We start from the raw sequence: 25,134 nt of genomic DNA on the forward strand, positions 1-25,134 counted from the left end.
GTGAGGAAGAGAAGCAGTGGGGATCTTGGTTGAAGGCATCTCCACGTAAGGGCCGCTTGAAGCTGGAAGAGGAAGCAAAAAAGTTTCTAGCTGCTCCGAAGAAATTGGATTTTGGGGATAGTCAAGGCAGGGGTCAGGCAGAGAGGGAAGCGTCGGCTCGAGGGGAGTTGGCTGGGAGGAAAGTGGTTATGGCACCCCAAAGTATTCATGTCAATATGGAACATGCGGTCCACAAGTCAACGCTATCCCCATCTACGGAGGCCCATGCACACGTGGTTCCTGTGGAACAATTTTCTCAGGTTAGTGATAGTCCAAATCTCACTTTTTCGCTGGGTATTCATGATGGTGGTATTAAACATCATAGCAGAGGGAGGGTGAAGAAGAAAATTGTGAGTAAAGTTGGGGTAAAAAATGATAAGTCCCAAACTCCTAAACTTAGTTCGGAGTTTAATGAGAAACGAAAGCTCCCTGAATACATGCTCACTGATGACGTGGTGGACGAAGGTGAGGGAGTTCAGAAGAAGCTGAAAATGATCGAGATCTTGGAGAATGGCAGTGATTTGGTTACTGTCGAGGCGGTGGTTGGCGAGATCCAACCCCGCCCGGCATTATGAATATATTGTGCTGGAACTGTCGGGGTTTGGGCAACCCCCGGGCAGTTCGAATGCTCCGTCATTGGAGCCATGTATATAGCCTGGATTTGCTTTTTGTTTCGGAAACGATGATTAGTGCTTTTGTTGCGGAAAATTTAAAAACTAAGTTGGGTTTTAACTGTGCTATTGGTGTGGATAGTGAGGGGAATTCTGGTGGTTTATGTGTTTTCTGGAAGGGGGAAAAGGTGTGCTTTGATTTAGTTTCCTTCTGTAAACATCATATATGTGGCAATGTGACTTTCGCTTCGGGGTTAGTGTGGAAGTTTGTGGGGGTTTACGGGTGGGCCGAAGCTTCTCAAAAATCGAAGACGTGGGAGTTGATGCGCTCTGTGAATAATGATAATGGCCCTTGTATTTTTGGGGGTGATTTTAATGAAGTGTTGTCCTCGAGTGAACTGGAGGGAGTTGTGGATGTTGAGAGGGAGGCCATGCTGGGTTTTCGTGCAGTTATGGATGATCTTTTGCTGAGGGATTTGGGCTTTACGGGATCATGGTACACTTGGGAGCGGGGGAGTGACCCTCGAACTCGAAAGAGAGAAAGGCTGGACAGATTTGTTGCCAATCCTTATTGGTGTCGCAGCTTTGAGCGGGCGAATGTGGTTCACTTGGCGCGGTTCAAATCAGACCATACGCCCATCTTGTTGCGGATGGGGGGTTATCCCATTACTCGCCAGCAGCGGAAACGTCCTATCCGATTTGAAACCGCCTGGCTTTTGGACCCGGATTGTGACAAGAAGGTTGGCGAGGCGTGGAGCATGGCTGGAGAAAAGGGGCTGAGTGATCGGGTGAAGGCTGTTGCAGCGAGTTTGGCGAGTTGGGTCGGGAGAAGCATGGGAATTTGGGGAAGAATATTAAAAAAGTGGAGCAACGTTTAGCTGCTGCCCAGATTGGGCATACTTTACTTGATAGTGTGACAGCGAAACAGCTACAAGACGAGCTTGATGGGTTACTTGATAGACAAGAGGCGTACTGGCACCTTCGTTCTAGAGTAGCTGAACTCAGAGATGGTGATAAAAACACCCAATACTTTCACCATAAAGCTTCACAACGGAAGAAGCGGAACTATATAAAGGGACTTGTTGATACAAACGGGGAGTGGTGTGAAGATATTGACAGAGTGGAAAAAATCATATGTGAGTATTATTCTTCCCTTTTCACTTCGAGCTCTCCGAGTTCGTCTGATATTGATTATGTTTTATCCTCTGTGAGCTCTGTGGTTACTACGGAAATGAATGAGATGCTTCTGCGTACATGTTCTAAGGAAGAAATACTAGAGGCGCTGTCACAAATGCACCCTAGTAAGGCTCCGGGGCCTGATGGCATGCATGCCATTTTTTATCAGAAATTCTGGCACTATGTTGGTGATGATGTGACCCATGCGGTTTCCGGTATTATTCATGGTACCCGCCCTCCTGATGATTTTAACGCCACTAATGTGGCCCTGATTCCTAAGGTGAAAACTCCCACGCTGGTGTCTGAGTTTCGGCCAATCAGTCTGTGTAATGTTATCTATAAGCTTGCCTCGAAAGTCTTAGCGAATAGGCTCAAAGTAATTTTACCAGATATTGTTTCGGAAAACCAGAGTGCGTTCGTCCCTGGTCGTCTCATCACTGACAACGCTCTTATTGCTCTCGAGATTTTCCATTCTATGAAATCTCGATCTCGGAGTAGAAGGGGTTCGATTGCGATGAAGTTGGATATGAGCAAGGCTTACGACAGGGTGGAGTGGAATTTTCTTAGGAATCTGCTGTTGAAACTGGGGTTTGATGCGAGTTGGGTGAAGGTGATCATTGATTGTATTTCTTCAGTGAGGTATTCTTTTGTGGTTAACGGCTCTGTGTGCGGACTGGTCACCCCTTCTAGGGGTCTCAGACAGGGTGATCCCATCTCTCCCTATCTCTTTATATTGGTTGCTGATGCTCTTTCTGCTATGTTATCTAGAGCCGTGATTGAGAAACAGGTACATGGAGTTAAAGCCAGCCGTAGTGGCCCGGAGGTTTCTCATCTTTTGTTTGCTGATGACAGTTTGCTGTTTGCTAAAGCTAACCGACAGGAATGCATTGCTATAGTTGACATTCTCAACAAATACGAAGCTGCATCTGGACAAAAAATTGATACGGAAAAGTCGGAGATTACCTTTAGTAAAGGCGTTGGTACTGAACGGAGACAAGAGTTGACAGAACTTCTGGCTATGAAGCAAGTTGAGAGGCATTCGAAATATTTAGGTGTTCCCACTTTAGTGGGGCGGTCAAAGAAGGAAGTCTTTAATGAGATAAAAGGTAGGATATGGAAAAAACTTCAAGGGTGGAAAGAGAAGCTTCTTTCTCGAGCTGGTAAAGAAGTTCTCTTGAAGGCGGTTATACAAGCTATTCCCACGTACCTGATGAGTGTCTACAAGATACCGGTGTCTGTTATTCAATCTATCCACTCTGCTATGGCTAGATTTTGGTGGGGGCAGAGGGGTTCGGAGCGGAAAATTCACTGGAAGAGCTGGGAAGCTCTCTGTAACCCGAAGTGTATAGGAGGTCTGGGATTTCGGGACCTAGGTGTCTTTAATGAAGCTCTCCTAGGGAGACAAGCGTGGAGGTTGGTTCAAGTTCCGGGTTCATTAATGGGGCGCGTTGTGAAGGCCAAATACTACCCACGATCTTCTTTTCTGGATTCTTCTTTGGGTTTTGTCAATAGCTTCTCTTGGAAGAGTATTTGGGGTTCAAAATCTCTATTGAAAGAGGGCTTGCTATGGAGAGTTGGGGATGGAAAGAGCATAAAAATATGGGAGGATCCGTGGGTCTGCATTGAGGGTCACCGGTTTTTGAATGGGCCTCGGGTGGAAGGTCTGGAAAACGTTAGTGAGCTCATTGATCCAGACCGAGCCTGCTGGCGTTTGGATCAAATTTCAGTGGCCTTTTCGGAGGCTGAGGCGCGGGCCATTCTCTCGTTACCCCTCAGCGAGAGGTTACCTAGTGACTCTTTAACGTGGGCTTTCTCGAAGAACGGTTTTTACTCGGTTAAAACCGCATACATGGTGGGGAAGTCATGCAATTTTGATGAGTTCCAGCAAGCTTGGGTTCGAATATGGAGTCTCAATGTATCCCTGAAAGTTCGTCACTTCCTGTGGAGAGTTTGCTCGGGTACCCTTCCAGTTCGTGCTCTCCTTAAATACCGCCACCTGCTTGAAGACGATATTTGCCCGCTGTGTAAGCTGAGTTCGGAATCAGTGTGTCATTTGCTGTTTGAATGTGAGATGGCTAAGGAAGCTTTGGAGTTGGGGGGTTTTATGGAGATGATTCCAAGCGAGGGGGTCAACTCGGTTCTGCAGCTTTTGGAGGGGTGGGGTGATGTGAATGCTGAGAGGGTGGCAGGCTGGGCGGTGCTTGCTTGGTCTCTTTGGTTTCGGCGTAACCAATGCGTGTTTGAGAACAAAAGCATCCCTAACCAAGTCCTGGTGGAGCGGGCGAATAAGTTATGCAGTGACTATTGGAATTACAGTAGTAGTGTGACTACTCCAAGCAGTAACAATAGACATTCGGGTGCTGGGGGAGTAGTATGGGAGGCCCCTCCGGAGGGTGTGGTTAAAGTTAATGCCGAGGCTGCTGTAGGAGATGGATGGATTGGTTTAGGGGTGGTGGCACGAGATTCTGGTGGCGGGGTTCTGTGGGCGGCGACGAAGAGAATCCGAGCTTGGTGGTCGCCTGAAATTGCAGAAGGGAAGGCTCTGTGTTATGCTATCAGGTTGGCCAATGCCCACCTCCACTCACGTGTCATTTTTGAAACAGATTGTCTTGCTTTGGTTTCTCGTCTTTCTAGAGGAGCAATTTACTTATCCGATCTCGATTCTATTATGGAAGATGCTTTATTTCTTAGTAGGCATTTTAATTTTGTGAACTGGTCTCATGTGCGAAGGGATGGGAATAGTGTTGCCCACCACCTCGCTAGACTTGTGCCTTTTGGAGAAGAGCAACGTTGGGAGTGTCATGTTCCCACGGATGTTGCGTCGTATGTACTTATGGATTCTTTAGCTCTTCCTTAATATAATCTCTCTTTTCCCCTCAAAAAAAAATCCTAAATTTATTTAGTTTTTTCTTATTTTGTACATAAATTTAGATAAGTGGCACATAAAATAATAAATAATCAATTTTGTGGGAAAACAACTAATTGTATAAGAGAGAATAAAGAGTATTGAGTGAAAGAGCATTAAATGTATGACAATGTAACCTTGGGTTGAATTAAACAAAAGAAAAATTAGTTTCAAGACTTAATTAAATGATGGTGGCACAATTTTTTTAAGCAAATCAAGAATAAATGTGGACCCTATGGAAAGAGCGAAAAGATGGGTACCACCTTCTTCCATCTTCGAAGCACTCCATCAGTGGTATATATCATCCATCCCGCAAACCTTTCTTCAAAAAGATTTGGTGGGCAACCATCTTCATCATTTTGTGGACCCTATGGAAAGAGCGAAATGCTCGATGTTTTGAAAACTTATCCAGTAATTTGTCTCAGGTCCAAATCCTTGTTCACCTTCGTCTGTCGTGGTGGATCTAAGGGTGGGTTATTGAGGACTTTCCATATCATTCGGATGATATCCTTCGAAATCTGTCTTGCTTGCAAGGATTCTCCAATTGCCACCCCCTCAATCAATTATTACTCATCCCGTTCTAAAAATGTTGCTACATTTGCTTTTTTTACAGTTTATGAAATGCAACTTCAAACATCAATATTTTAAGTTACATATATGAAAAAAATATAAAAATTATATATTTGAAAAATACAAATTGGGACGAATCAAATAAGATCCAACATGACTATGTTTTTTTTTATGTATATGTTAGAATATATTTAACATATATCTCTATTATATAAGCCAAGGGAGGAGGTGTGGTGTCCTCTTTTGAAGTGACGAAAATACCCTTAATGATCTAATTAATGGAATAAAAAAATTACAAAAGCAAATCATTTAAAAATTCTCATTCCAACTTGCCATTTAAAACAAGTTTAAAATGGTATATGTATCAAATACTTCAATCAAAAATTAAATGGACAAAATATGTATACCTTATTAAAAAAACATGGCATACATAACGTGCACATGAAAAGTCTGAACATTCACTACCTTTAATACTCTTTAATTCAGTTAAACCAACTCATTATTTTTTGTTCTTTCTGTTCAATATTCATTCACAAAAAATTAATGTCAACAATCACTCACAACCTTTTTATTTTTTTACATTAGCGAATTAATATATCTAAATTCATCTAACTGTTGAATTTTTCACATTTAAGTTTAATCATAAATAAAATACGAATGGAGTATCTAATAGAATAACAAAGTTTGAAATTAACGCACGCATCGCGTGCATATAAAGGCTAGTTCCATGACTATTGTATTCCATAGTCAGACAATATATACAAGATACAAGCCTAAAGTTAGGCTAATAATGAGCTAGCAGATTACTATACAAAAGGTAACGTATAATAGCTTAACTAAAATAGCTTACTGATTGCTAGAAGTATGGAAAGCAAATATTGACTAGCTAAACAAGGATATATACAATATTATGGAATATATGCTAAATATATTCTAACAGGGAGTACCCAAATACTTACAATAAACGTTGAACATTCGTAGAAGCGCTGAAGAACTTGTCTAACGTAACTCTATAATTGCAATCAATAAAGTTTGATCTATAAACCAAATCTAGTACTACGTCTGTGTTCCTTGTTAACCAATAAAATTTGACTTTTAAGTTCATCAATGCATAATATTGACTAAGTTCACCCATTTTTTCTTAATTTAAATTGTAAGGATAGTAGTTAACATTTTTTTTTTTAATGATTAGTAGTTAACAATATTATTGGATAAAGTTTGCTTTAGAGTCCAAATATATAGTAAAATCAACTAATCTAACAAGATAATACATATATATAAGAAACAATAGTTAAAATGGAGGTTGAATAAGTACAAATTAAAATGACTAGATTAAAAGGGAATGGAGTGAGCATGTCGCTAAAAAGTAAAAACCATACATGTAAACCATACATACATGTAATTGAAGTAATACAAATTCCAACTTAAGAAAAAAAAATACATATAAAAAGATGCAATTTCGAGGGAAATTCCTAACTCTGAAACCAAAATAATCAGAATAATTAGTTGCTCTGCATTCAACCACAAGCCATAAATTTGTATATTGAACCATATAAATGTTGTATATAGAATCATAAAAGTTATTAATGCTTGCAAGCAATTGTATTATAAGATGGTAAATTTTTATAGACAACATTTATTATTTTGATATACAATGTTTAAAATTATATCTAATACAACATCGGTACATCTTCTGAATAAAAAAAATTATTCAAAAAGCTTAGGTGTATAGTTCTTGTTTAATTTTTCATGGTCAAACTTTAAAACCCTAATTTAACCAAATATTCTCATTGATAGATTTAAAACAATATACTACTCCCTCTGTCCCAATTTAGTTGTTACATTTGCTTTATCACAGTTTACGAGATGCAACTTCAAACATCAATATCTTGAGTTACATATATGAAAAAATTATAAAAATTATATATTTGCAAAATATAAATTAGGACGAATCAAACAAGATCTAACATGACTATATTTTTTCTTATGCATATGGAGTAAAAGATAGTCAAAGTTATGACGTGAATAGTGCCTACGGTCAAAATGTAGCAACTAAATTGGGACGGAGGGAGTAATGTACTATATTGTTAGGTTCGTCTCAATATGTAAAAAGAAACAGGAACTTTATTGTGGGACGAATGAAGTAATTTTAAATAGAGTACAGACGCAATCTACCTATAAGCCAGTACTGACTAACTTTGCTATAAATAAGACGGTGTGCTGCTAGCTTAGCTTGTAGGAGCACAAAACTCAAATAACATCAATTAATCTCTTAGCAATCGAGATGGCAAAGGGTGCAGCTTATTGCTTCAGTTTTGTCGTGGTCTTCCTCTCCTTAGCCTTGGTTGTTCACTCTGTAAGAACATCAATATTTTACAACATAAATGATTTTCTTTTCATATTGCTTTTCTCCTTTTCTTTCGTATGAATTTATGCATGAATCAACCTAGAAGAACTTAATCAATATATTATTCTAGTTTAGACATATTAGGCTTCTCATATTAAAGTTGATTGCTCACGAGCTCATGGCTTATAATTTGCTTATTTTTACTTTTGTCACTCTACAATCTACATGCATACTCACAAACATCAATCTTTTAGAAATTGAGGTGGATTTAGATTTATTTTTTTATGCAATATAAGCTCCCTCACCCAAAATAATGCTTCCGCCATCCTTTCAGTCGTTAGATGTTGATTTGTCACGTTTTGTTTGTTAGATGTGGTGATCAATGAGAGAACCGGATATCCACTCCAAGGCACGGAAACTACGTTTTCCTATTAGTTTAATTTCGCCCCTCTAGGATCACCGGGTTAACACGAAATAACTAATGAGATACAATGGAGAGAACAATCCACTTAGATGATCTTCTAAGTGAATCAAACAAGAACTTGTGTTTTGTGTTTGTGAAGAACACTCAAGAGAAGATTGCAAGTTTTCTCTTAAGCTAAGCAAGAAGTATTTGAGAGAGTATAGAATAGAAATTCTGATTTTCTTCCAACCCTTCACTCATAGGAATCCCAAGGTTTATATAGGAAGAATAAACCTTTCATTGACTAGGGAGGTTACTCACATAACCCCCATCTTAACCACATTGACTAAAGAGGTTAATCACATAACCCCCATCTTAATCACTCCTCAAAGGTCTTTAATCTACTGATTAAAGGACCTTAAAAGTCATTAAAATGATCAACAAAGCATCACAACGGATATAAAACCGTCGAGGCAACTTTACGCATTCCAAGGCAGAAGACACGTCGCGACTCGCGAAAATGCTCGCGAGTCGCGAGGCGCTGGTCGCGACCCGCGACGCCTGTCGCGACTCGCGACGGGCCACTGGTCGCGACTCGCGACGGTTGTCGCGACTCGCGGCCAGTCTTCTGTCTCCCTTGGTTTATCAATGCGTTTTGCCACTTGATGCACTCTAGCCTTTTGCATACTAGACCTCCTCCTCTTCTAGTACATACCCTTATGATTTCAAACCCATTACCCTATAAATGTTCCAACAATCCTCCTCCCATTTATAGGGTAATGTTGAAAAGTTTTTCAACTTGCTATAAATCGCAAACACACATGTTCATGCATCATGGAAATATCTAACGATTGAATTTCCATTTAGTAAAAGTAATCTTTACAATAATTTAGATCATAATGATAGACAAAGCTTTGAATCATATAACCATTACAAATTATTGAAGTTACTAATACACACAAACATAAACTAGGTTCTTAAAACCTCCGACACCTATGAAGCCTTGGTGTCCATATCCATTCATAAGCATTCCAAGTCAAGCCTAAGACTTGATGAAGCGGCCAAACTTCTAGCTTACATAGGTAAATCTTTCCGGACATGCTCCTACAATTGAGCACCTTATCAAAGATTTATTAAGAATAAAATTCAACCTCTTTATCATTGTAGCAACAAGCACTAACCTCGGGATGTATTAAACAAGTGCTCCCAACCTCTTAGAGAAGTACTATCCTCCTTGAATTTGAGATCTAACGTTGTATTAGACATCAAATAGAGTTTTCCTTCACCATAGGTTGATCAATAGGCTTAAGACCCATCCCTTTGTTCATTTTGTTCACTAGTTCCCTTGACAACGGTTTTGTAAACGTATCCGCCAAGTTCAAACTAGACCGAACAAAATTAATAGTTATACAACTATTCCTTATCATTTCCCGCACATAGCTATGTCTAACTCCAATGTGCCTTGACTTGCCATTGTAGACTTCACTATATGCTTTAGCTATGGTTGATGCACTATCACAATGGATAGCAAGAGGTGACATTGGTTTCACCCATAAGTCCACCTCACTCAACACATTCCTTAGCCATTCCGCTTCTTGGCAACAAGAAGCCAAAGCAATGAATTCCGATGCCATAGTGGAATCCGTTATACATGTTTGCTTCTTGGAAGCCCATGAAATGGCACCTCCTCCAAGAAGAAACACCCAACCACTAGTGGATGAATAATCTTCCTTATTCGAAATCCAACTAGCATCCGAGTAACCTTCTAAGATAGAAGGTTCTCTATTGTATGTTATGACATAATCCAAGGTCTTATTCAAGTACCTTAACACTCTTCTCAATGCTTGCCAATGCAACATACTAGGATTACTAGTATACCTACTGAGCTTGCCAATAGCAAAGGCTATATCCGGCCGAGTGCTAGTCATAGCATACATCAAGCTTCCAATTAAGCTTGCATACTCCAATTGTGAAATTGGAGTACCACTACTCGGAACCAAGTGAATACTAGGATCCATAGGAGTAGCAAAATGAGTCGAATTTGACTCATTATACCTCTTGACCACTTTCTCAATATAATGAGATTGTGATAAAGAAAACGACCCTTTCCCTCTTATTATTCTAATACCTAGAATAACATCCGCTTCACCCAAATCTTTCATGGAGAAGCTAGAGGAAAGGAAGACTTTGGTCTTTTCCACTTGTTCCAAATCAGTCCCAAAAATAAGCATATCATCAACATATAAGCAAATTATAACTCCTTTACCGTTATTATCAAATTTGCTATATACACACTTATCGGACTGATTTATTTTGAACCCACTAGACAACACAACTTCATCAAATTTTTGATGCCATTGCTTAGGTGCTTGTTTAAGACCATACAAAGATCTAACAATTTCAAACTTTAGTTTCTTGACCTTTAACCACAAACCCTTCAGGTTGATTCATGTACACTTCCTCCTCCAATTCACCATTAAGAAAAGCAGTTTTTACATCCATTTGGTGAATTACTAGACCATGAATCGCAGCTAATGCTATCAATAGTCTAATAGTAGCTATTCTAGCTACTGGAGCATAAGTATCAAAGTAATCGATACCATATCTTTGCCTAAAACCTTGGACCACTAACCGGGCCTTATGTTTTAGTATGGTTCCATCGATTTTCTTTTTCCTTACAAAAATCCATTTACAACCTAGGGGTTTGCAACCGGGAGGTAAATTAGCTAAAATCCAAGTGTGATTACCCATTATAGAATCCATTTCATCATTCACTGCCTCTTTCCAGAAAGCAGAATCATGAGACTTCATAGCCTCATCAAAGGACCTAGGATCCTCCTCCATATTGTAACAATATGAAATTTGAGTCGAAATTGACTCCCTTGACCCTTCAACTAAATATAGTTGAAAATCCGGTCCAAAAGATTTCTCTTTTCTAATTCGTTTACTTTTCCTAATTTCCGGTGTTGTAGTATCATGATCATTTGAATGTCATCTACAACATTGGAACTAGTACTAGGTATCATGTCCTTTGGTCTGGAATCGATGAGAATCTAGTCTCATCAAATATTGCATCCCTTGACTCTATTACGGAGTGAATAGAGACAAAGTCATTGGGCTCAATGACATAAAACCTATAGGCTTTGCTATGTACCGCATAGCCTATAAAAATGCAATCAATTCCTTTTTCACCTAAAGTTTTCCTTTTAGGTTCCGTCAATTTGACAATTGCCCTACAACCCCATACCTTAAGGTAATTGAGATTAGGCTTTTTATTACACCAAAGTTCATAAGGGGTAGTCTTATTCCTTTTATTAGGAACTCGATTTAAAATGTAACATGCAGTTAAAATTGCATCACCCCAAAAACCGTCATTAAGACCCGAATTAGAAAGCATGGTATTAACCATTTCTTTTAGGACCCTATTTTTCCTTTCCGCTATACCATTACTTTGAGGTGAGTATGGGGCGGTTGTTTCATGAATTACACCAATGGAACTAAAATAACTTGGATTATAATATTCACCACCCCTATCCGTTCGAAGTCTTTTAATCTTTTGATTAAGTTGGAGTTCCACTTCGATTTTAAAGGTCTTAAACTTTTCTAGTGCTTCATCTTTAGTAAATAATAAATATATGTAACAAAACCTTGAAAAATCATCAATAAAAGTTACAATATATTTTTTATTTCCTAAAGAAGGTGAACTATGAAAGTCACACAAGTCACTATGCACCAATTCAAGCAATACCGTTTGTCTAGTCACACTAGGATAAGGATTTTTTGTAATTTTATTTAGCACGCAAGTGTGACACTTCTCTAACTTTAAATCGAAAGGAGGTATAACCCCATTTTAGACATGTCATATAATCTACGATAATTCACATGACATAAACGATTGTGCCATAGAGAAGAAACATCAAGCATGTAAATAGAACTAGTACCAATTTTATTATCAATACTAAATTTAAACATTCCATTACAAAAGAAACCTTGTCCAACAAAAATACCACCCTTGGAAAGTACAAATTTATCCGACTCAAAAACAACTTTAAAACCATACTTATTCAAGAGACCTCCTGACACAAGATTCTTCCTAACTTCCGGTACATACACAACATCCCGGAGAGTTAAAGTCTTTCCCGAGGTTAACAACAATTCTACTTGGCCTATTCCTCTAGCCTTTACCGTAGAATCATTCCCCATATACAAGATTGGACCATCATCCAAATCTTTCAAAGACTTGAAGAAATCCTTGTTATTGCACACATGTCTAGAGGCTCCCGAATCTATCCACCAAGAATCATCAACCTGCACACACATAATTTCAGAAATCATAGCAACAAAATGCATTTCTTCAATTACATTAACATGTGCATTGTTACCTTGGTTTTGAACAACACTAGGTTGTGTGTTCTTTGTCTTCTTCTTGTTGTTAGAAGGACAATCCCTCTTAAGATGAGGACCATTGCATATCCAACAAGAGAGGGTCTTCCTCTTCTTGTTTGCAACATTGGTTTTGTTATGTTGTTGTTGTGTTGTTGTTGGATTTCTTGGTCTTACTAGACCCACCAACCTCTACCAAATTAACGGTAGATTTAGGAATACTAGGAGTAGTATCCTTAACCCCATCTTGAGCCCGGATCCCCTCTTCAATACGAAGATGAGTTCCTAATTGCTCCATGGACATGTCTTCCTTTTTATGTTTTAAAAGATGTTTTGTATCTTTCCAAGAATTTGGTAATTTGTCAATGATTGAGGCAACCGCAATTGCCTCATCCATCACCATACCATGTGATCTTATTTGGTTCAAAATATGATGAACCTCATGGAATTGCTCCATAATAGGCCGATCATTAGTCATTTTAAAAGAATTAAAATTACTAACAAGGAATTTCTTACTTGAAGCATCTTCCGAAATGTACTTGGCCTCAAGAGATCCCAAAGTTCCTTTGCACTCTCCACATTTTGGTAGAGATCAAACAACGGGTCGGTGAGAGAGTTGAGAATATGACCACGACAAATGTAGTCATCATTCTCCCACTTGATCCTCTTCCTAGTAGTCTCAAGAGGCTCTTCCTCTCCATCTTCCGGGAGTGGTGGCATAGGAGTTGATAACACATACACCACATTCAAGGCGGTCAACAAGAAGTGCATCTTCTTTTGCCACCTCCGATAGCCCACCCCCTCAAACTTATCCAACTTTTGGAAGTTCATAGTCATGTCCTTGAGTGATTGAGCCATATCCGAAAAAAGAGAAAGTTAAACTAATAGATTGTTAGATGTGTGATCAATGAGAGAACCGGATATCCACTCCAAGGCACGGAAACTACGCTTTCCTATTAGTTTAATTTCGCCCCTCTAGGATCACCGGGTTAACACGAAATAACTAATGAGATACAATGGAGAGAACAATCCACTTAGATGATCTTCTAAGTGAATCAACAAGAACTTGTGTTTTGTGTTTGTGAAGAACACTCAAGAGAAGATTGCAAGTTTTCTCTTAAGCTAAGCAAGAAGTATTTGAGAGAGTATAGAATAGAAAATTCTGATTTTCTTCAACCCTTCACTCATAGGAATCCCAAGGTTTATATAGGAAGAATAAACCTTTCATTGACTAGGGAGGTTATCACATAACCCCATCTTAACACATTGACTAAGAGGTTAATCACATAACCCCCATCTTAATCACTCCTCAAAGGTCTTTAATCTACTGATTAAAGGACCTTAAAAGTCATTAAAATGATCAACAAAGCATCACAACGGATATAAAACCGTCGAGGCAACTTTACGCATTCCAAGGCAGAAGACACGTCGCGACTCGCGAAAATGCTCGCGAGTCGCGAGGCACTGGTCGCGACCCGCGACGCCTGTCGCGACTCGCGGCCAGTCTTCTGTCTCCCTTGGTTTATCAATGCGTTTTGCCACTTGATGCACTCTAGCCTTTTACATACTAGACCTCCTCCTCTTCTAGTACATACCCCTATGAGTTCCAAACCCATTACCCTATAAATGTTCCAACATTGTTGAGGGTAACGCAATTATCCTAATTCCTAGTCGATAAAATATCATATATGATATTATAGTAATAATAGAAGTCTAATACAAGAAGATATTATTAAAGCTTATAAGATAAAATTAGGAAATATAGATTATATTATCTATCTTGGAGTCTAGTTGGATATATTTTAGGAGTTAGTGTTTAGTAAGATTTCTTAACCTTATAATATAAAATATATCCAACTAGGCTCCTCGTTGTAATATAGATAATTTACATCTTCTAATTTTATCTTATGAACTTTATTACAATATCTCCTAGTATTAGACTTATATGATATTATATATATCAATTAGGATATATAACTAGGTTAATCTCAACATTAATACATAACTCTGACCACTTTTTTTGACAATTCATAATTTTGTCCATTATATATGTAAAAATGATATTTGTGGATATACACAATCTTAGATTAATAAAATCGGTTTGTATACCTTATAGAAAAACAAATGGTATAAGTGGAATATACGGATTATGCACAAATTCAAAGCGAGACATACTTAAAAAACAGAGGGAGAATCTACAAACAAATCCATGCATGAGTGAGTGTATGTGACTTTAATAGTATGAATATATGATAGACTAACTTATGGATTCAAAAGGGTTTTCCATTAATTTCATCTTGCAATGCAAGTGAGATCATAAGATCTATCAAAAAGAATAAAGAAAAAATATTCATATGTTATGATAGTTACGACTCATCAGGAGTGATAGAGTATAGATATATTCCTGGGGCCTCAACGAGACTGACATTCTTTCTATTTATGCCTAATTGCCTATGCAGTATGACTGTACGTATGTGGTGAGTTTGAAAACTGGGACCATAAATAAGGCAGGAACACATGCTAAGGTTTTGCTTCGTCTTCATGACAATCAAGGGCATTCAGTAGATGCTACAGATTTGTCAGCATATGGCGTTGGATCAAAAGATCACTATTTTAAAAGGGGTCAATTCGATAAGTTTAATATCCCAGGAGATTGCTTTCCTTCCCCAATATGCAGAATAGAATTGAGCCACAACAATGGTGGTTCTAGCCCTGCATGGTATGTCGAGTACTTGGAAGTCGCTGTCGTTACGCTCGGGATGCAAAACACCACCTCGCCAGTAAGAAGGTTCAACATTAACCAATGGCTTGCAAAAGATGAACCTCCTTACTCACTTTCTGTCGTCAAGAATCAATGCTAGATTGCTTGTCTTTCAATATCTTAATTCAAAGTTGCATCCATCATGCATGCATGGTTAAACTTAAGTTGTTATTGTTTTTTGCATTGAAATGTAATAAGGGCGATGGCATATAGTGTGTTATATGCCATGTTCCCATGTTTGTGGTTTAATTTCTTAGTGTGCGCTATGTGTTCTCTAGGAATGGGTGAGTATGTGTTGTAGACTTGTAGTATTCCATTTGTTCTCAATGTTTTTGTATTAACTCTCCATGGTTTGATTTGATCAATGTCATCTAAGTTATTACCTCATCGTACTTATGAGCATACAATTAGCGTAATTTTATCTGTACAATTATATATCCACTACTAAAAAAAAAAGCCTAGGAAATCGGTGAACATGGCATAGAAAACCGGACTACAACACAGGTCTCCATCTCACATGTGTTTTAGGTTAGGAGATCGGTTATAATGTATGGTTTCTTTGTTTATGTGGGAGACCAGTTGACGGGTAAAACCAATCTGTTAGGTAAGAATACATATAATATGTGGTGGAGCGCCTGCCATGGACGCCTCCACCGGTGGTGGAGCGTCCATGGTGGACGCTTACCTACTTTTTTAAAAAAAAAAAATCAGAAAAGGAATAAAACAGAGGAGAAGAGGGTGTGGGGCTACGGCGGTGGTGCTGTGTCGGTGGTGGTGCAGTGGTGTGGCGGCGGTGGTGAGCTTTGTCAACTTGTTTGGTTTTCTTTTCCTCTTTTTTTAAAAAAATAACATTATGAGAGGTGGCAGTGTTGGTGGTGGTGGAGGGGGCATGAAGGTGATGGTGGTGTGGAAGAAGAAGGGGAAGTGATGAAAGAGGAGAAAATGAAAATACAAAAATACAGTATTTTATACAAATATAGGGCTTTACCAGGAAATTCTAGCTAGGACGTGATTTAGCAAATGAGCTTATTTGCTAAGAACATCCAGATCAAGCTATGGTCCTCTACAATCTGTTCCCTATTGAAAAGTTACCACCATAGCAGATTTATTTGTTAAGAACATCCAGATCAAGCTAATATATTTGCCCATCAAAAATTATTAAAAAAGACGGTCACTTAAAGAGATTAACCTAGTCACTACTGGGCTTATTCTCTTTTTAATATTAAACTTATTATTGTCTAATTTTAACTTAAAAGTAGGCGGTCTCTTACAAGACAAACTCTCTGCCCATAGCAGATTTATCACTAATACTCTCCTTTTATTTTAACTCAGTTTATTTTTAATGAACTCCAATCAAATTTAGCCTATTAATTGAGAGTGAAAATGATCATGAGAATATGTTTAATTTGTAGGCATGTTTTTCTCTATAATTTGAGGCATTTTTATTTCATTAAGGAGACTTAAAAGTGTTCCTCCAAATCTCAGAGATGCCACTCTCTCTTTCTCTCATTTGGTGTCTGAATAGTTTGCTGTTCAACAATAATGAGAATTAAGAACTGAGAAAAACTGCTGAAGATGTAACCTTAGAAAGAATCTACTTTTAATATATAAGCATTCAAATGGGTACTTCTCAATTTTCAAAAAGGTTGAGACTTTTTGTTAATCTTTTGCTACTGCTCCTTTTTCTGCATACTTCTGATAATAATGGCACTAATAGTTCAGATGAACAAAAGGTTGGGATCAGATTTGGGACTGATTCTGTACAGTTACCCCAAGTGAAGAAGGAACAGAAATTTGAAATTTCGAATGAGGTTATTCAGAAAGATCTTGATAGGAGCAATATCAGTGAGTCATTACAGTCTAAAGAAAGATCAAAAAATTCATTAGGATAGTAAAAATGTGGATTATTTAGATGGCTTCTACTGAGGCAATGTTCAGTTCACTTTATTTTTTCTTATTTCAGATCTAATCAGATCAGATCAGATCAGAAAAAATAAGTTCAGATCAGATCAGTGCAGATAATGCTTATATTTAAAAATCACTATATCTTTCATTACATATTAGTAAAAATTATACTAATTGAATATTAATAAAGTACTCATGGAGACGAATCAAAAAAGACCCCACATGACTATATTTTTTCTTATATATTGAGAAAAATCTAAAAGATAAGATCTTGTTATCAGATCAGATCAGAAAAAATAAGTTCAGATCAGATAAGTTCAGATCAGAAAATTTCAGGCGAACTAAACATAGCCTGAGTATAAGAACTTTAAAAGTAACATAACATATATAAGAACCTACTGAGTATATTAGTCATATTTTTGTTTATAAGAACCTACTGAGTATTAACAGAACAGAACATGTCAAATATACTGAGTACATAAACGATAACTAAAAGAACTTCTATCATGTCTTATATATCTAGAAAAATAAAGAGAAGCACAATAAACCTGCCAACTAATATAGATGTAGGTGGAATTGGAAAGAGTATGAAATAGTTTTGGTTTGATTGATATCATTAATGTCTTACTTCCTCAGTTTTTTTTATAGATGCTACATTTCCCTTAAATGAAAATGTCATAATAGATGCTACATACCATAAATGGATTCTTTCTCACCATAAAAATCTTAAAATACTATTAAAAAGTTGGTGATCCTCCACCTTCTCTTTTAAAATACTCATACTTTTTCCTTAACAAATGGTTTTTTATTCAACGAAAAAACTAATATGAACCCGGTGCACACTAATTAGTGTGCACCCGATCCATATCACGTGAGTTTATGATAGTGTATATTGATATGATATAGTGTATGTTAAAATGATATAGTGTATATTAAAATGATATAGTGTATGTTACAATGATATAGTGTATGTTAAAATAATATAGTGTATATTAAAATGATATAGTGTATGTTAAAGTGATATAGTGTATGTTAAAGTGATATAGTGTGTGTTAAAGTGATATATAGTGTATGTTATAATGATATAGTGTATGTTAAAGTGATATAGTGTATGTTAAAGTGATATAGTGTGTGTTAAAATGATATAGTGTGTGTTAAAAGTGATATAGTGTATGTTAAAGTGATATAGGGTGTGTTAAAGTGATATAGTGTATGTTATACTGATATAGTGTATGTTAAAATGATATAACGGGTCACGTGCCTGGACCTGGTCCACACTATTTTTAGTGTGAACCGGGTCCACGCAAGTCGGATTGTTATTCAAACCCCCCCCACTTTCTCTATGTAGCAAGAATAAAAACACGGAGAAAGTATATGATAAGTATTAGGAATAGGAATGTTATTCCTAATCGAACTCCTCTAAATCAGTTATATAAATATATTCCTATGATGAATAAGAAGGTTGACGAAAATTGACCGTGATTTAACATACTATCAAGAGTCTAAGAAATTTTTCTCTCCCCAAACGAAAGAAAAAAAAACAATAACAAAAACCAACAAAACGCACCACTGCAGACCACCACCAACACCCTTGAACCAGCCACCACCGAAGCTAACCTAACACAACCTTGAACCCAGCACCCACAAACACCGTACACCCTCGAACCCCGCACGCCGGCAAACACCAAATCGCGTCGCACCACTCGACCAACCGGCAACAACCTTGAACCCAGAAAACCGACAACACCACCTAACACCGCCCACACTCAACCTCATCTCACCGGAAAACACCAACGCAGGCCGATCATATTATCCTTGTGAGTATATTAGCCATAAGCAATTATATTTGGATTCCTAAATTAAGTAGGATTGACTGCTGTATTTTCTTATTATATTATCTTTCAAATATATATTTGATTATTTTTCTATTTTGTTATTCGGTTTGGATGGTTAATTTAATTAGGATTTATATATAGATTAATTTCTAACTCTCCAAATTGCAGAATCTACCGCATTAATATCTAGCCATCCATGGAAGTTCAAGGGAGAAGGAAGAGAAGATCCAGAGGTAAAAATCGACCAAGAAGAGTGGCAGAAGTGAAGCCACTATCAACATTGCCATTGCCCTATCTTCCCGAAGACATTATTCAACAGATATTCAATAAATTACCTCTCAAATCTCTTGCTTGTTGCAAGTTAACATGCAAGACTTGGAATTCTTTAATATCGGATTCTCAATTCATGCACGACACTTTTAAGCGTGTGTTAGGAGGTAATAATTATCACCTAATCTTCCTTGAATCGAGAACCCTAAAGTTTTATATGCGCACCTTTACCTATCATCATCTTATAAACAATAATGAAGCAGTGATTAGACAAACTCATAATCCTCCTTCAAAACTAATTAGCCAATCTATACTCATTGGATCATGCAATGGTTTGGTAGCCTTACTATATGACTATCGAAGATATATTTTGTGGAACCCTTTGACGGGAAACTATAGTACTATGTTTGGGGATCGGTCTCACTATCTTGAAGATCTTGAAGATTTAAAAGTTGGACTTTGTTATGATGCATATTCCGATGAATACACCACGGTAGTAGCTTATGATCAATTTGTTGAGGTCGTAAACTTTAAGGATGGTACGTGTAGTTCAAATTATTCACCTAACCTTCTTGCCGAAGGAGTAGGGAAGATGGTATGTGGTGTCCCACATTGGATGAATACGAAGACATCAGAGAAGGGAATTATTTACTTCGATTTGAAAGACAAGAAATTTAAGGGAATCGAATGGCCAAATCGCGCTAATACCAATGAATTGTTCGGTTTGGCAGCTATGGATGGACAACGTCAACTTGGTATAGTTCTTTGCCATATTCCTTCGTCATCTTTGGAGATTTGGGTGATGGAAAAGTATATGGATTTTGAATCATGGACTAAACTGCTTATAATTCCGTACCAGAATAGTGTAGCAAGTATAGGTTTATCGGATATGGATGTGTTGGGATGCATGCCAACTACAGAAATTTTGATTAATACGAGATTTGAAGGTTTATGGGCATGTGATCTTCAACAGGGAAGTTTAAAGCGAATTTATTTGAAGCCCACTCCACATTATTATGTTATTACTACATTTGAGCCTAGTCTAACTTCATTACCACCTATACCCAAGAAGAAGGGAGAAAAGAAGAAAAAGAAGAACAAGAGGAACAAGAGAAAGAAGAATTGAAGATTTGTCATATAATAATTGTATAGACGACAATTTTATACTATATCATAATGTTATAATTAATTGGATATAGTTCTCAATAATATGCATGAATAAAGTACTAATTTAATTTGTTAATTTTTATTTTTAGATTTGAAACGAAGGAGTTCAGTGGATTTCTGTTGGCTTCTCTAGATTAGTAGTAATAAGGGCGCTTTCTCTTCACCTAGTCAAAATGATTATTAGCTTCAGATAAGTTTAGATTGTTTCTGTAAAATACAACACCATATCAACTAAGTTTTAATAAGCTTAAATAAGCTGTACTAAATTTAAGGAAACAAAAATACTCTAATTCTTGTATTTAAGGTGTAGACTCGTTTCTAAGCTTTTTAATTAATGTTCCCAGTTGTATTCTATTAATTTTAATGGCAAATCACTTAATAATTGCCCAAGTTAATAGTCAACCTGTATCAGTTTTCATTCAAGTGCATTGTATTACGTACACTGGATAAAAGTCATATACTTCCTCCGTTTTTTTTTAGATGTTACACTTTTCAAATCACGGACTCCTAGGTAATTTTTGGAGTAGAGAGAGATAGAGAGAATGAAAAACAAATAGGTCCCATGTGAACATGTGATAGGAGAGAGATAGAGAGAAATTATTACCCAAAATAAAAGTGTAACATCTAATTTAAAATTTCCTAAAATAGAAAGTGTAAGTGTGTAACATCTAAAAAAACGGAGGAAGTATATAAATTCATTCTCTTTTGAATTCAAATCATTTCAATTTTTAATTCATTCTCTTTATTCTCCTCTTTCTAGTAATTATTCCTCAATTTAAATTTTGGAGATATAAAAATTACCGTTTAAATTTAAATCATAACACCTAATAAGCAAAGCTGATAGAATTCTCAATATTTGTAAATAATCTTTTGGTTTTATTTGATATCTTTCGTGATACTCTTGTTGCTTTGATTAAAGTCATATACACAAAAGTAACAACACTGTCATGTCCATCAACGTAACTAATGCCTATTAATCAAACATCACAAAACTATATACAAAAGATATCATATAATAATCAAAAATATAATCTACAAATATTGATATATTCTATCGAAACCAAAAAGTATTTAATTTGGAGAAGGAATCAAAAGTTCCTCAAATAATACCATTCTATAAACCATATTACCATAGTACTACCCTTAGCGTGGCCAAGAACGCAAAAGGAATGACAGATGGGTTTAATACCAACGTATTTTGAGTACCTCTCTCTCGAATTATATTAGTATGTATGATATTGATAAACTCAATATTTCAGAACTACCTTTATCGTCGGTGGACTCTCAATGCCCACTTTAAGTTTTAATCAACCTAAACATATATAAAATCGAACAACTCAATAATTCAAACAAAACAAAAAATGGCAGTGTTACCATATGAATCTGAAGATATCCTTAAACAAATACCCCATAGGTTACCTCTTAATCTGTTGCTCGTTTCAAGTTAACATGCAAGAAATGGAACACTTTAATCTCACATCCTTTATGCACCACACTTCTAATTGTGTAACAAGCGGTAAAAACCACCTGATCTTTCTTGAGTCTAAAACTCTAAAGTTTTTTATGTACACCATTGATTATAGAAACGGTAATCATCTCATCTATAATAATGAAGCATCACTTAGATCATTATCTCCTACGACGAACACGAACACGAATAATATTACGATTTTCAGTTATTAACATTTTACTTCATAAATATAATACCAAATATTACTTGATTTGGTGGTTAAAGCTTTAGTTTATAAACTTGAGGTTATGGGATCAAATTTTATAAGATGTATTTTCTACTTTTTTATTATCAGTCGGTTTTTGGTAACACATGCCACACACAAGCTAAAGCGTGCGGCCACATCCATCTTCCTTCCTCAATCTTCGCTTCTTTTCATCGCCCACCCACCAAGCAAATTTTAGTGTAACTCTTCCTTCCCACTTCTTTTCTCTCTCTTCGGAGCTCGCCACTCTCGCTCTCCTCCAACGGTGCCGTCGACCGCGCCAAGCCACAACTGCTGTCGTTAGATATCCTGGCGGGCCACACGTCACTATGTATGCTTTGCCACGTGTCATTCATTGACAGCTTCATCGAAAAATCTGGTTCAATTTTCATCTTCATTTCTTGTTCTACTACCACTTCTTTTCCTAATGTGAGGGTTTCGTCCAATTTATCGGCAATTTTCGACAACTCAACATTTTTAGCTTTATTTTTATTTAGATTTTGATTTTCCTCCATGATTTGTTTGAACAAATTACTCGAATTTGAAATTGTATGTCATAAAAATGATTTGCAAAGGACATGGAAGATGAAAATGGAGGGAATCTTTGTTAAAGAGATGTGAAGAAGGGGAAAATGATGATATCTAGATCGTGTGATTTTATATGAATAAGGGGCAAGTAAATTAAAAAAAAAAAAGGAAATAAGTATATTCTAAGCATAACTACAAAAAGTAACCCCTAATTTCAGCAAAAGTAATCTCTTATAATTACAAAAAGTCACCCCTAGCTAGTTTCAGTAAAAGTAACGCTAATAATTACAAAAAGTAACCCATACTTTCACTAAAAAGTAACCTTTCAACGTTAAAAAAAAGCAACCCTTAGCATTTGAAATAGTAACTCATAGTTTTAGTAAAAGTAACCCTATTTACCGTAGAAGTAACCCCCTCATAATTAAAAATGTAACCCATACTTTCCGTAAAAGTAACCCCTTATCATTACAAAAAGTAATCCCCGGTGTCAGTAAAGGAACCGCTTAGCATTCGAAAAGGGAACCCTTAGTTTCACTAAAAGTAACACCTAAAAATTAGAAGGAAAAAAAACATAGATTCAACAAAAGTAACCCCTGTTGTGAAAAGTAATCCTTCGATCTGAAAACGGATTCAAAAGTAAATCCGGTTACGAAAAGTAACGCCTTCGAAAATGAATTTTACGCTTGGGCTTTTTTTAGGGGACGCGGGCTTCATTACCAAGCTTAGCTTGGGCCTTTTATTAGCTGGCCACACTATTTGTTCAAGGTGTGGCTTGCCTTATACAAAAGTTTGTGTTTTATTATTATATATGTGTTTATATAAAGTAAACACATTAAGAGATAGCGCCACGTGTATAGATTCTTGCTTAGGAATACCTTTTTAATATATTAGTATAGATATGTTGTTAAAGCTATAATCCATAATATAATAATTTTGAGTTCTATTTTTAACCTTTTAATAATGAATGATAAAGAAATATTGAAAAAGGAAAATAAAAGGTGGCCGGGAAAGGGCCATGAAGGATTCAAACTCCTCACTTCAGAGTGAGTGAAAAAAGCCAACAATGCAAACTAATTCCTTAACCACTACTGAAACAAATATAACTTTACACATGCTTACTACTTCCTCCGTTTTTTCTAACTTGCAACGGTTTGACTTTTATACTATTCACCAACTGTACTTAGTTTATGTTTGGTGATTTATAGTTAAGGAAAAACATATTCATGTGCGTGGAATCTTGTTAGATTCGTCTGAATATATAGTTTCCGAATATATACTTTTTATATTTTTTATTTATCGATAATTAAACTTATTGATAGTTGAAATTATGCATTGGCAAGCGTGAAAGTCAAATTGTTGCAAGTAAAAAGAAACCGAGGAAGTATAACAATTAATACATGTAATATAAACTTAATTTGGAGCCTCTTATTTTCCCGAGGGCCTTGTGCCCAGGCCCATAATGCACATGCTTATGGCCGGGCTTGATCATATCTTATAGTAATAGGCTTGTTGTGCTCGTAAACTTCAACCCTAAACAGCTTCATAATAGTCACACACACCTTTCATTGTTTGTAAAGTTGGTAGGATTGAAAATGTGGCAAAACGATTTTATAAGATATATAAAACACGGCATTGTAACTTTTTTTCATTCTAATGGTAAATTGTGAACAATTTGTTCCGATTGTTTGATTTTCCTAATTATATCATTTAGGTTATAAATGTTCAATAATTTCAATGGAGCAACAACTTACCCAAAGAAAAACACAAAACCATACAAAAAGAAATTCAATACATGGCCATTTGAATTGCTTTTTGTGTGGATTTGTTTTGTGTTTTTCTTGTGCAGTTTTGCACCGTAACTAATAGATTAATTTTCATGATTACCATATAATATAATTAGCCATTAATCTTATTTCTTGGGTACCATCCAAGCTAGCAGCCAAACATCTCTCCACAGCCACTAAAATGGAGCCAAAATCGTCTCCGATAACCTCCCCAAGGCGTACACTACCACCATTAGTCCATTACAATTTACAACAGAGGGTGTAGCATCCCCTATTACATATCATAATCTAGGTAGCCATTATCCGATTTTATAATTATTCGTATTCATATTCATATTCACAATTATTCTTATCTAAACAATAAAATTCACAAGTTTATTAGGTCGTTAACAATAATTGATGCTAAGATTTAGTCCTTTTTATATTTTACTGTAGCAAAGTTTAGTCCTTATCTTATCGTAATAGTACTCTTAACTTTGTTTTTAAGGATGGAAAAGGTATACTAGTAAACAAGCATATTGGCTAATAAGATAAGAATACGATGAAATCATATATAGATATATCCCTTTAAGGAAAAATCCTATATTATTATTGTAATTATTTTATATCACGAATAGTGATAAGATCTTAATCAGTTACAAATCTATTTTTGATTAGTTTTAAAATGATGTTTATCTTTAATTTAAGGATTATTTTAACAGAACTTTAATTATCTTAGAAAGTCAACATATAAGG

The 25,134-nt window shown here is 36.4% G+C and overlaps 2 protein-coding genes across 2 annotated transcripts; both read left to right on the forward strand.

Annotated features, from left to right (window-relative positions):
* Positions 1–7,550: 7,550 nt before the first annotated feature.
* On the forward strand, positions 7,551–15,582 carry LOC104894521 (PLAT domain-containing protein 2). The gene is made up of 2 exons (XM_010680774.2): positions 7,551–7,657; positions 14,894–15,582. Exons 1-2 carry the CDS (start codon positions 7,586–7,588, stop codon positions 15,293–15,295), a joined length of 474 nt encoding a protein of 157 aa, XP_010679076.2. The 5' UTR covers positions 7,551–7,585; the 3' UTR covers positions 15,296–15,582.
* A 1,232-nt stretch (positions 15,583–16,814) lies between these two features.
* On the forward strand, positions 16,815–24,478 carry LOC125497425 (F-box/kelch-repeat protein At3g23880-like). Its single transcript, XM_048644265.1, has 4 exons — positions 16,815–17,040; positions 19,104–19,168; positions 19,255–20,152; positions 24,462–24,478. The coding sequence occupies exons 1-4, from the start codon at positions 16,815–16,817 to the stop codon at positions 24,476–24,478; spliced, it is 1,206 nt and encodes a 401-aa protein (XP_048500222.1).
* The last annotated feature ends 656 nt before the right edge of the window (positions 24,479–25,134 follow it).

Source organism: Beta vulgaris, chromosome 5 (assembly GCF_026745355.1).
Source record: "Beta vulgaris subsp. vulgaris cultivar EL10 chromosome 5, EL10.2, whole genome shotgun sequence".
Taxonomy (NCBI): Eukaryota; Viridiplantae; Streptophyta; class Magnoliopsida; order Caryophyllales; family Amaranthaceae; genus Beta; species Beta vulgaris.